A 12,705-nucleotide genomic window follows, 5' to 3' on the forward strand; every position below is an offset into this window, starting at 1 on the left:
ATGGTGATTTAGGAACAAGTTGGCTAGTTTTGGTTTCATTTTTTTCGGGTCTGTGCCTGCACTCACTGTAGAGTCGATGGCAATGCAGACCATGTCCTGTATGTTTGCCCCAAGTACAAGACTGAACATATTCGTATTGTTAGGGAACTTGAGAGGATTAATTCTTTTCTGGATCTTTTTTCTTTTTCCTACCCTCCTGGAATTACCATTCATGTATTTCTTCAAAGGATGAATGAGGATGATATGTACGAGTGTAATCTTGTACAGTATCAGTTCAACCATTCCTGAGATGTGTTTAATTGAAACCCAACCGCCAAAGAAACACCAGTATCCATGATTTAGCATTCAAATCCGTATAAAAGTAACTGCCTTTACTAAGACCTGAATGCTAAAACTCTCAACTTCCAAATCAGCTGATTTGGGAAGACATGTTCACCACTAGACCAACCCAGTGGATTCTTTTTTTTGTGGGTTCTTTTCTGGATCTGCGAGTCAATTAGAAAACTCGAAAAGACTGGAGGATAGTTGCTAGCTTTCTCAGGTTTCTGGTTCTGCAGAGTCACTGAAGGAATTTGATTTTATAATAGACCAGCAACCTGGATAGCTAGGGCCCAAATGGGCATTTATTTCACCAAGTTAGGTGTTTTGACATCAAGCCACAATTACTTTAGATATTCGAATTCACTACTTTTTTCCATCTATGATGGAGCTGCATATGTGGAAGGGGCTGACTTTGCTTGCGAGGACAGCAAACCAGACTGGAAGTAAGCTAATTAAATCAGTGTTAGGGAGTTGCACTGTAAGAGGAAGAAGGCATTGACCTCGCTCCAAGGTGGATGTTTTTTCCTTAGGGTGTAAAGATGGTTGTTACCTGATGCCTGCTGTTCCCGTTCTTGTCAGTTGTATTTGTCCCTTTATTTGTCTGCTCATGCCTGTTTTCAAATAAACAGTTGCATATGTTTGCCTGATATTGCCAATTGTTTCCTGTTGTTAACAGGGTTTTGCCTTTTGTGCCTGGTTGTTGCCTGTTTTTTCCTATTGTTTTTGCTGTTAATGCCTTCTTTTACTGGTTGTTGCCTTTGCTTGTCAATGCTTGGTTTTGCAAGTTGTAGCCAGGTATTTGCCTGGTAGCTGGCTACTGGCTGTCTGGTGTTTTCCTGTTATATCTGATGTTTATTGGTTGTTGCCTGTTGATTTCCTGATTATTACTCACGATTTTCTTTTTGTTTGTGGTTGCCTGGTTGTAGTCTGAAAAGTCCTGTTGTTGCTCTTTGCTTCCTGGTTTTTGCCTAGTTGTTACCTGCTTTTGCTTGATTGTACCTTTTTTTTGCCTAATTGTTGCCCTTTATTGCCTAGTTATCTTCTTGTTGTCATCTAGTTCTTATTGTTCTAGTTCTTATTGCCTAGTTATCTTCTTGTTGTCATCTGATTGTTCCCTTGTTGTTATCTGTTGGTTGTTGTTGTTATTATTAATGTAAATAAGAATTTTTGTTATATTTCCTTTTAAAAATAAATCTATATTATAATCACCAATGTTACAATAACATGAAAAGCACAATACAGTGGTGGTTTAAGGTTAGATGTGTTACAATCCATACATTAGAAATTTTTGTTCATAGATATTATATATATATATATTTATTTTTTGTGAACAGGGTAAAAATGAATAATTTGAGGCATATCATTAACAAATAAAAAATAGTAAAGAGCCAAAAAATTACCTATGTAATCCTTCCTTTTACCTCTTGGATTGACAACATACTGTTTACAAGTGTATCTATACTAAATTATGAAATTTCAACTGTTTATTTAAATTTGGTAAAGGATAGCTTTAAGTAACTGCAAGCAGTTTCCTCTGATACGTAATAATGGTAAAAAGCAATACACTAAATGGGAAAACAGACTACAGATCAACCATAAAATTCAAATGCATACTAAACGAGTTTGCTAAAAAATCTATATGTTAACAGTGTGATTTACAAAGTCAATGAAAAAAGACACCAAATAAATTTTTTTTTGTCTTCAGTCATTTGACTGGTTTGATGCAGCTCTCCAAGATTCCCTATCTAGTGCTAGTCGTTTCATTTCAGTATACCCTCTACATCCTACATCCCCAACAATTTGTTTTACATACTCCAAACGTGGCCTGCCTACACAATTTTTCCCTTCTACCTGTCCTTCCAATATTAAAGCGACTATTCCAGGATGCCTTAGTATGTGGCCTATAAGTCTGTCTCTTCTTTTAACTATATTTTTCCAAATGCTACTTTCTTCATCTATTTGCCGCAATACCTCTTCGTTTGTCACTTTATCCACCCATCTGATTTTTAACATTTTCCTATAGCACCACATTTCAAAAGCTTCTAATCTTTTCTTCTCAGATACTCCGATCGTCCAAGTTTCACTTCCATATAAAGCGACACTCCAAACATACACTTTCAAAAATCTTTTCCTGACATTTAAATTCATTTTTGATGTAAACAAATTATATTTCTTACTGAAGGCTCGTTTAGCTTGTGCTATTCGGCATTTTATATCGCTCCTGCTTCGTCCATCTTTAGTAATTTTACTTCCCAAATAACAAAATTCTTCTACCTCCATAATCTTTTCTCCTCCTATTTTCACATTCAGTGGTCCATCTTTGTTATTTTTACTACATTTCATTACTTTTGTTTTGCTCTTGTTTATTTTCATGCGATAGTTTTTGCGTAGGACTTCATCTATGCTCTATGGAACATCCTTGTCGGACTCCCTTTCTTATTAGGGCTTCTTTCTTATGTTCTTCAATTGTTATTGTTGCTGTTTGGTTCCTGTACATGTTAGCAATTGTTCTTCTATCTCTGTATTTGAACCCTAATTTTTTTAAAATGCTGAACATTTTATTCCAGTCTACGTTATCGAAAGCCTTTTCTAGGTCTATAAACGCCAAGTATGTTGGTTTGTTTTTCTTTAATCTTCCTTCTACTATTAATCTGAGGCCTAAAATTGCTTCCCTTGTCCCTATACTTTTCCTGAAACCAAATTGGTCTTCTCCTAACACTTCTTCCACTCTCCTCTCAATTCTTCTGTATAAAATTCTAGTTAAGATTTTTGATGCATGACTAGTTAAACTAATTGTTCTGTATTCTTCACATTTATCTGCCCCTGCTTTCTTTGGTATCATAACTATAACACTTTTTTTGAAGTCTGATGGAAATTCCCCATTTTCATAAATATTACACACCAATTTGTATAATCTATCAATCGCTTCCTCACCTGCACTGCGCAGTAATTCTACAGGTATTCCGTCTATTCCAGGAGCCTTTCTGCCATTTAAATCTTTTAATGCTCTCTTAAATTCAGATCTCAGTATTGTTTCTCCCATTTCATCCTCCTCAACTTCCTCTTCTTCCACCAAATAAATACTAAACCTAATTTCTGAAAATGAGACATAGTCAATATTTATTTCAAATGATTATCATTTGACAGAAAAAATAAAATAAATATATATGCAGGGAGCACAGTCCAGTTAGCTTGTTTATTTACTTACTCAAAATTTTGATGCAAATGATATGATTTAAAAGTGATCATTAGGTCAATACCAAAGGCTTGTGAATTATTCTGAGAGCTTTAAAAAAAAATCTATAAGAATACTTATACTCGTTTAATTTTTAAACAGGTGATCTAACATGAGTCACAAATCACTCCTAAAAATGATACAGTTGTCTTTAAGAATAACAAGAATCCACAGTAGGCTTACAAGGGAAAGTGATAGGTTCAGAAGTTTACTGATGCCTGCTTCATTGAAATAACGAGTTATATATCAGCATGTCAAGCCCACTAAAATGCAGGTGATATTTTACCCTACGAAATTTACTCTAAACACATCCAGAGCTGGTTGTACAGTCAACAACATTATTGCTAGCAAAAGTATCCTTAATTAGTTTTAATTGATAAACAAAGACTAAGATAGATAGAGTAAAGTAACAAAAATGACGTACCCCTTTCTACTGTCAAACAAGAGGTTACTTACTACTGTTAACAGAGAGAAAATTTACTGTTGCTACATCATATAACTATATCAAAACATGGCATCAGAAATAATCAACCCAAAACCAAACAAGATCAACTGCCAAATTTACTTACTAAGGCTTAAAGCTTATTGCATGGCACGTTAATATTTAATAATCCTGGGAATGTGATATAAAGAAAATGATTACATAACAATAAGACAATTTTGGGGGGAGTATTTTTGTGGAAATTAAAATAACAATAAAATACCTGTACCCAAAACCAAAACCACACTTCTTGTAGTTCAATGATGTTAAAAAAAGTCTAAATACAGTTCTGCTGCAGATAATTGGTAGTATTCATAAACAAGTAATAATCATACCATTTAATGCTAACTTAAAAAAACCGGTATACTATACCATAATCTGTCAATAATACATAACAGTTATTTAATAAAAAGAATTCAATATAAAAAAGAAGAAATTTTTGTTTCTTTTCAACTACAAAATAACTGTTTTAAAAGTAGGTCACAGATAGAATTTGTAAGCTATCGCATAAACATTACTTTAACTAATCAAATAATAATTCTAATAGGAGATGGAGAGAAGCGGCAGAAGAGAATCACACAGTAATTGCAACACTTGTACATACATATCAATATGTTACTATGTGGATATGTAACGTGCCAATGTTTAAATTGTTTAAAGACTGATGACACAATTATATGCATTTCATTTAAGTTATTATAACATTGACGTAATATATAATTACATATATTAATACGTATGTTTATTTTAAAATATCAGTAATATTGTTAATAATAATATTTAGATTCATTAATTAGTATTTATATAATATTTTTTTACGTGTGATTTTCAATTAAAACAAAAGGTAGTAGGGTTTTTTATTTCTTAATTCGTGGAATATTTTTATTTTTCTTTACTTTTAATGGTAAGTTATACTGTGCTTCTTTATTAATCAGTAGCAAAATATAATTTTGACAACAATATTGGTTGATTAAATTAGGTACTAATTAATTGCATTAACTTAAATATTTTGACTTTTTTTTTGTTTGCTAATATTCACTGTTACTAAATTCATCTCTATCTTTGTTGTTTGAATATGGAAATTGCATTTTACTTTTCCAAAAGAAATTGTTTAGAGTAGTGTAATCAAAACTACTTTGTAGCTATAATTTTACTGATTAATTCTTCAGATATTTTTAACCAACATTGTTTCTACTTGGCAACAAATTAAACTGTTAATCAAATCTTTTAATTTTACTTATTAGGGTTAAGATATAGTCAATTCTATTAAATAAATTTGATTGGGTCAATTCATTCAAAACAGTGTTGTAGTAGCGGTATTTGTTATTCCTTCTGATATGAAAAACTAAATCAATTTTAAGTTAAAATTTTTTCCCTTATGCACGCCCAAAAAATTATCTAAAATCAACAAAAATTTTTCTTCTAAATTCCACTCGATCGGTGTTGCAACACATCACTTTACCTAGTTCTTAATGAAGTACTTTTAATTTCATCCAAATCTTTCTTGTGTTCTAATAATTACTCTTTTTATATCAACTTTACAAAAGGTTTTCATGAAAATCACATAAAGTGTCAGTTCCTTTTCATAGCCAGTCATACCTTTGTTTGATTGTGGATATCTGTTTTTTGTTTCCTGCTGTATTAATTGAAACTAATTTTCTTTTATCTTTTATGAACTATTATATGGGATGTTTTAAAACAGGAGTTTGATTAGTGTAGGTGATTTGTGGAAATTTAAAATCTGTTTTTTCCTTCAGTCTCAATGTCAGTAATAATTCTTCAACTTTTATTAAAATTGTTATGATGGAAAAATATCTATTACTAACCTTGACTTGCTAAAAAGTGTTGATAAGTTCTCCTTTTGTTTCTAAATCTTTCTTTATCTACATTTCTATAGTTATACCATAGCCTAATTATTGTCATTCAAAACATATCAAAATAATTTTTCTTTAAGTTTTAGAAAACTCCAGCTATTTTGTCTTTCTTATAGAATTTTCACTTACAATATTTAATACTTTTGTTGCTGCTCAATTTCCAACCAGTTCCATGTCTTGAACAAATTTAAGCTTTCTACTGGATCATAATAAAGGTTTTTGTGATTATCCCAGCTTATTGTAGTAAACTGTACTGAATATACATTTATGCTGAGATACCCCAATGGTGTTGGAATTTTAAACTTGAAAGAAACTGGACTGTTTACAATATTTATAGCTTTTGTCATGAGTTTTAAATAAATGGCTGTTCTTATTCATACCTAGCAGGTGCCATATAATTTGAACAGATGTCACTTAAGTAAATGTACGTACCGAGTCAATTGCAACTTCATTATTATCTAACTTTGTTTATGAACTCATTTCCATTTGGGACTCCAAAAAATATAAATATTGTCATGGTAAATATTCATATGCCCGAAGTAGATGCTGAAAAACATCCTATTTTTAACCGAATTTTATAATAAAAAAAAAAACAAATATACATTATGCAAATAAATGCAGTTCTCAATATCCGTTGAGATGAAATAAGTCACATATTTTAAAATTACAACTGATAAAATTCAATCGTGAATCATAAAAGTTATACTAAAATTCTTTTTGTATAATTGATCTACATATGGCATTGGTTGAATACATTTTCAGAGTAAATAACTCACTCATTATTGCTATATCATCAACATGGCCAGATGACAAATTTTTGTTTGACTTTTTCAACATTAAAGTTATCATGGAAGTTGGTAATTGTTTGAACATGTTAACCATCTCATTTATCAATCTTCAGAAATAATGTTTTTGTGTTAAAAATGTTAAGAGATTTTTTTAGTACATAATTATAATAAAAGGTCTGAAATCTCTGAGTAAATTAATGCAAAAAAAACTGACAGATGGTGTAGGTTTAGGTATGTTTTAGAGAATATTTAAGAAAATTTAGAAAAGTAAAACTAATGTAGCAGAACATGTTATAAAAATAATAATGCAAAAAACATTGAAAAAATTATTTTGAATTTGAGTTATAGAATTCAAAACATAAATTAAGAAGATTACATAATTTTACTATTTTTTTTTTTATCACCAGTATAAAAAATTTAAACTTACAAAATTTTTAAGTATTAGGTGAATCATTTTCAAAATACTGAAACATTTTTAACTGAAGGACTATGTAGGACTATGTAGGACTGGCAACACATTCTTCAGTGAGTATATCAGTAGTGTCATTTTTAATGACATTATTCTTAAAAAAAACTTATAAAACTCCTTAAGTATGTAATCAAATAATATATTTATTCTACATTACATCAGCACAATTAATGAACTATTTTTATCAAATCTAATAAGTCTGTAAATTTCCATAACATTAGTCATAATAAAATTATTTCACATATGACAAACACTAAACTCAATTTTGCCAGTAAGCATTTTTGTTCTCAAAAACATTTCCAGTCCTTTAAAAATTCTTGAATATTACACAACGGAGAAACATGAAGACAAAATAGCTTGCTGGGATTACTATACTGATGAAATCATATTCCTGATATGAAGAGTATAAGGCAAAACACATTTCTCATATCCACTTGTAGTTACACTTCAACTTCCATTTCACTGCAGATTGTATTCACCACAAATCACTCAAATTTCTTGGCTGCACCACCATAACAAAAATAGAAAACAAACACACCTTTAAAAATACATAAAAACCCCATTACAACTGAGAGTCATTCATAACATATCTAATCACCCCCCCCCCCCCAGAGTACAGATATGCGGTTTTCTTTTACACGTAAAATTACCTAAACTTTTTTAATTCGCGAATTAATTAATTCGCGCCAACGGAGATATTTAGTGGCGTGCGATTGGCAGTATTGTGTTCCGCATAATCTCCCTGTAGTTTAGTTTTGTGTTATTGTTGTATTTGTAGTACGTGTTTAAATGTTAGTAGCAACTTTTGTAATGTGCGATTTTTTATGACTGAACTTTTGTCTCAATGTCGTAGCCGTAAACCCAGCTTTCGTCTCACGTTACAATTCTTTACACGAATGTTTCATCGTCATCGGCTTATTCAAGAAGTTGCCGACAATTGCCCACTCGATGTTCTTTCTTCTGTTCGGTCATCAAACGAGTTACAAACTTTGCTGCAACTCGATGCATGTTCAGTTTTTCAGTCAAAATGTCATGTCATTATCCAATCGAGATGCTAACCCCTTCTGCAAGTTCACTGGGTACTTACGTATTAACGCCACCGCAGCTACAGCTTTATTTAAAAACAAAGTAGTCAATCGGATTTCGGTGGAAAATGGGCCGAAACAGATTCAAAACAGAATATAAATGGTTATTTATATTTATTTATTTTATAAATATAATTTAACCAAACTTAACATACGCTCGCTAACCTTGACTAATTAACACCGTAATTTTTTGAGTATTTATTTAATAAATTCAGTAATTATTGCAATTTGATTATTTAAATAATTGTAATTACTGAATTTATTAAATAACTACTAAAAAAAACACGGTGTTAATTAGTCAAGGTTAGCGAGCGTAGGTTAAGCTTGGTTAAATTATATTTATAAAATAAATATTTATTTATTTATTTATGTTAAACTCTATATCGGTCCATTTTCCACCAAAATCCGATTGACTACTTTGTTTTTAAGTAAAGCTGTAGCTGCGGTGGCGTTAATACGTAAGTACCGTTCACTGACAGTCAGTCAGCGATTTGCAAGCACCAGATCGTTGATTTTTTGAAAGTGGGAGTCATCAGTTGAAGTCAAAGCACAACAAATCAAAGCACAGTCATAGAAATTTGGCAAAATTGTTATGAAAGAAGATTATTGTGTAGTTTTCAAACAAACAAAAAAAACACATACACACAATACTAAAATGAACATTCTGATAAACATAACAACTCAGTATGTACAATTATTAGCTACAATTTAGTAAAACTATACTTCTTCTTCTTTTTCCTGTTTAGCCTCCGGTAACTACCGTTTAGATAATTCTTCAGAGGATGAATGAGGATGATATGTATGAGTGTAAATGAAGTGTTAGTCTTGTACATTCTCAGTTCGACCATTCCTGAGATGTGTGGTTAATTGAAACCCAACCACCAAAGAACACCGGTATCCACAATCTAGTATTCAAATCCATGTAAAAATATCTGGCTTTACTAGGACTTGAACGCTGTAACTTTCGACTTCCAAATCAGCTGATTTGGGAAGACGCGTTAACCACTAGACCAACCCGGTGCTGGTTGGTCTAAATCAACGATTTGGTGCTTGCAAATCGCTGACTGACTGTCAGTGAACGGTACTTACGTATAGTAAATACTATACTGGATAGACTGGACACACATTCACCCATAGATGCAATGCAAGAAGCACATACGAGGGTTCCACACAACAGAAAAAAATTTACGAATTACTTACAAAGACTGATCACAACAGGCAGATTTTACATAGCATATAAAAACTGGGATTTCAACTACCTGAGTAATAAAAACTTTATACAGGCATGAAATTTTAAGTTCCACAAAATGCTTGATATTTATTTATCATACAGGTATTGTCTGCTTCAAACAAATAGTAATTTTTGTTCAATATAATCTATTAAATGAAAAGAATCTATCTTCATTATAATAATATTTCAGTATTTAATGTTCACCATTCTTTTAACTATTTCTTGAATACCCACAGACATTGAATTTATGACTTTTTTACATATTTTTTGATTATGAAAAAAACAGTATGTATCTCCTTTTTTACATGTGTCTATGCTCAAGTCTAACTTTCACCAAATAGATTGATTTTTAATGATCCAACTTATATTTTGTAGAAATATAAGTTTCCTAGGCCTCACCAGGCCTAGGGTGGCCTGGTGAGATTCTTATATTCAATGTATTCTCATACACAAAATTAAGAAAAGTAGTTGGAAATGTTAGAGTAAAAAAGTAATCCATATTTCTGCATTTCAGAGAACTTTACCTCATATTTGTTGGCAGGGCATATTTTTTTTTAGGGTTATTTTATTTAAGTAAATTTTTACTTCCTTGTACGAAGTAAAGGAAGTATTGTAATTGCAAAAAATTTCAGTTTTAAGATTTCAACGGAAATATCCATTTTGACTAATTTCGGTGTGACGTCTACGTACATATGTATCACGCCTAACTCAAAATGTCTGGCCTTAAGATGTTGAAATTTTTGATTTAGGACTGTTTTAACCTCTACTTGTGCATCTCCCCTTTTGATTGCAATCGACTGAACTAAAAGTGTCAAAAAACCCAAACTTTTTCTTAACTGCAGTAATAAGCCCTCATAGAGAGAGAGCTTTTCAACTATTTATCATAATTGGTACTTATCTTCATTAGTTCTAGAGTTGTAGCCAAATAAAGTTTTAATTAATGAAATATTTAGACTTACAATGGGAAGACGCATCGGTTCGAATCCGACTTCATCTCCTTTTTTTAATTTAAGTACATTGATTTATTAATATATTATTAACCTCTGATTGTAAATAAGTTTTACAATAAATAATAATTGAATAATAACAATAAAAAAATCAGGAAGTTATTAGTGAAATAAAATTTCACATACTTTTAAAAATGTGTATACATAATTTAATAGGCATACAAGTAAGTCATGTGATGTCCACATCAGATTTTTTTAAACACGGACAACTTGATGTTGGTGCCAAATTAAGGGTAGGCGATTGTTGGTAGTTGTTTGTTTTTAATCTGGGATCAACAACAAAAAGTCTAAATTTAAACAAAAGTTTTAGTGCACTTTTTTTTTTAAATTGGTTTTATCTAAAAAAAATTTTTTTAATATTTTAGTATTTTAACATTGCCATGTTTTAACAAGGAATATGAGATGCATTTTTATCTTCCTGCGGATAGGTGAAAAAAATCCAGACCCTTACTGGGAATCAAACTTGAGCTAGACAATTCTTAGCATTATGATTCATTCATCTTGAGACTTTTTTCTCTATTCTAAGAAAAGTCTAAAATGAATTAATATGAAAGGAAGTTTTAGGCATGTCCAAACACTAGAATCTGAGATATAAGTATTTTACTATTGCTGATTAAAAACAGAGGTTATAAATAATGTTGAATAACAGCTTCATTGACTATATTATCTCCTAACATTTGAATTTCTCAAAACCTTTTTTCTTTATTACTGAGAATTGCTTTTCATTGTTCATTTTCCAAGAATAGGAGCTAAATTTAAAACCAAGTATGAATAACATCCTCAATACAATTTCTTTACAGAATGTTGTACAGTTAAAAAAAGTCCACTGTAAAATTATATTACTTTATTATTTAATATTATGTTAACAACCATACACAATGTTACATTAATTTTCAGGTGATATAAAGCGTGGGAGTAGATAAAATGACATTCTGGTTTTTACATAAAAAAATACTACCATTATTTTTAATGCATCTCATATTGTACGACCAAGTTCTTGGTGTAGATGACAACATTAATAAAAATAGTGATGACAATGATGATGATGACGATGATGAATTTAAGGGTTGTTATGATGACGACATGAATCCATATTTATTATTCTCTTCTAAAACATCATACAAAACTGTTGTACAGGATGAACTACCTATTGTTACACCTCCTCCAGGTAACCACTAATTGTTAAAGAAGTTAATTTAGGAATGTAAAAAAAAAATACTGAATCATAAAAATTAAATCAGTGTCTTAAACTATCAAGGGATTTGTAAATATGTAAAAATTATATTTCATGAATGAGAGATATCAAATTATCTTGTAAATATATATTAAACACCAAAAATTTCCAATTGAAAGTACAGTTATACATAGTAACATAGTACTCTCATAAAAAAAAAAGTTACCTAACCTGCATAAAAAAACATACATGGAGACCAATATATGAAAAAACTTTATTAAATTTTAAGAAAGAAACATTAAATAATTTCATAACTTACAGTATTATTATTATTATAAATGTTCAAAATTTTCACCACTTGCAGCTATACAGGCATCAACACATTTTTTCATGTTTGCAGTCACTTTTTTAATGGTTGCAGTGCTGATATGAGATATTTGACTTTAATATTCCAATATTGAATCAATTAATTATACGAGGATTATTTTGGAACAGTTTTTTTTTTAAATAACATCAAAGAAAAAATCAATGGTAAATAAATCTGGTGACCTAAGTGGCCTTAGACAACAGGAAATGATTTTATCCCCAAAGAACTTGCATTACAGCATTGTGTTATTCTCTGTGTGGGTTGTTCAATCAGCTAGCTTGTTCATCTTCTAGCAGCATTAAGAAGTGAGTAATCTGATAGTAGTATTCAGATGTTACTGTTTACGTGAAAAATACTGGGCCCACTATTCTCTTCTGAGAAATTGTGCACTAACATCAAAATTCAGAAAAGGGTGCGCTCCGATCATTTTTGATGTAGTTTCATAGAAAAGTGAGACTGCATCCACTTTTCTGGACGTAGTGATGGTTCTCAATAGTGAAGTAAATAAGAAACTTTACTCTTCACTTTCCCCAGTAAGCCTGATATGGAATGTTTGTTTTTTAGGGAACTTTGCCAATTTCAGGATTGATATTCCAATAATTTGGTTATGACATCTGAAGTTGATTCAATGTTTATTATAGTTTAATTCATTCATTTTAAATAAAATTTTTTG

The 12,705-nt window shown here is 30.7% G+C and overlaps 1 protein-coding gene across 4 annotated transcripts in view; it reads left to right on the forward strand.

Annotated features, from left to right (window-relative positions):
- Positions 1 to 4,622: 4,622 nt before the first annotated feature.
- The window catches only part of LOC142329921 (multiple inositol polyphosphate phosphatase 1-like), a 31,169-nt gene continuing 23,086 nt past the window's right edge, over positions 4,623 to 12,705 (forward strand). For 2 of the 4 annotated variants that reach the window (XM_075374868.1, XM_075374871.1), the window contains exons 1-2: positions 4,786 to 4,941; positions 11,389 to 11,659. In XM_075374868.1, coding sequence (XP_075230983.1) covers positions 11,416 to 11,659 — 244 coding nt within the window. In that variant the 5' untranslated portion in view covers positions 4,786 to 4,941; positions 11,389 to 11,415. The other 2 variants (XM_075374869.1, XM_075374870.1) reach the window with 2 other exon arrangements.

This window comes from Lycorma delicatula, chromosome 9 (assembly GCF_047948215.1).
Source record: "Lycorma delicatula isolate Av1 chromosome 9, ASM4794821v1, whole genome shotgun sequence".
Taxonomy (NCBI): Eukaryota; Metazoa; Arthropoda; class Insecta; order Hemiptera; family Fulgoridae; genus Lycorma; species Lycorma delicatula.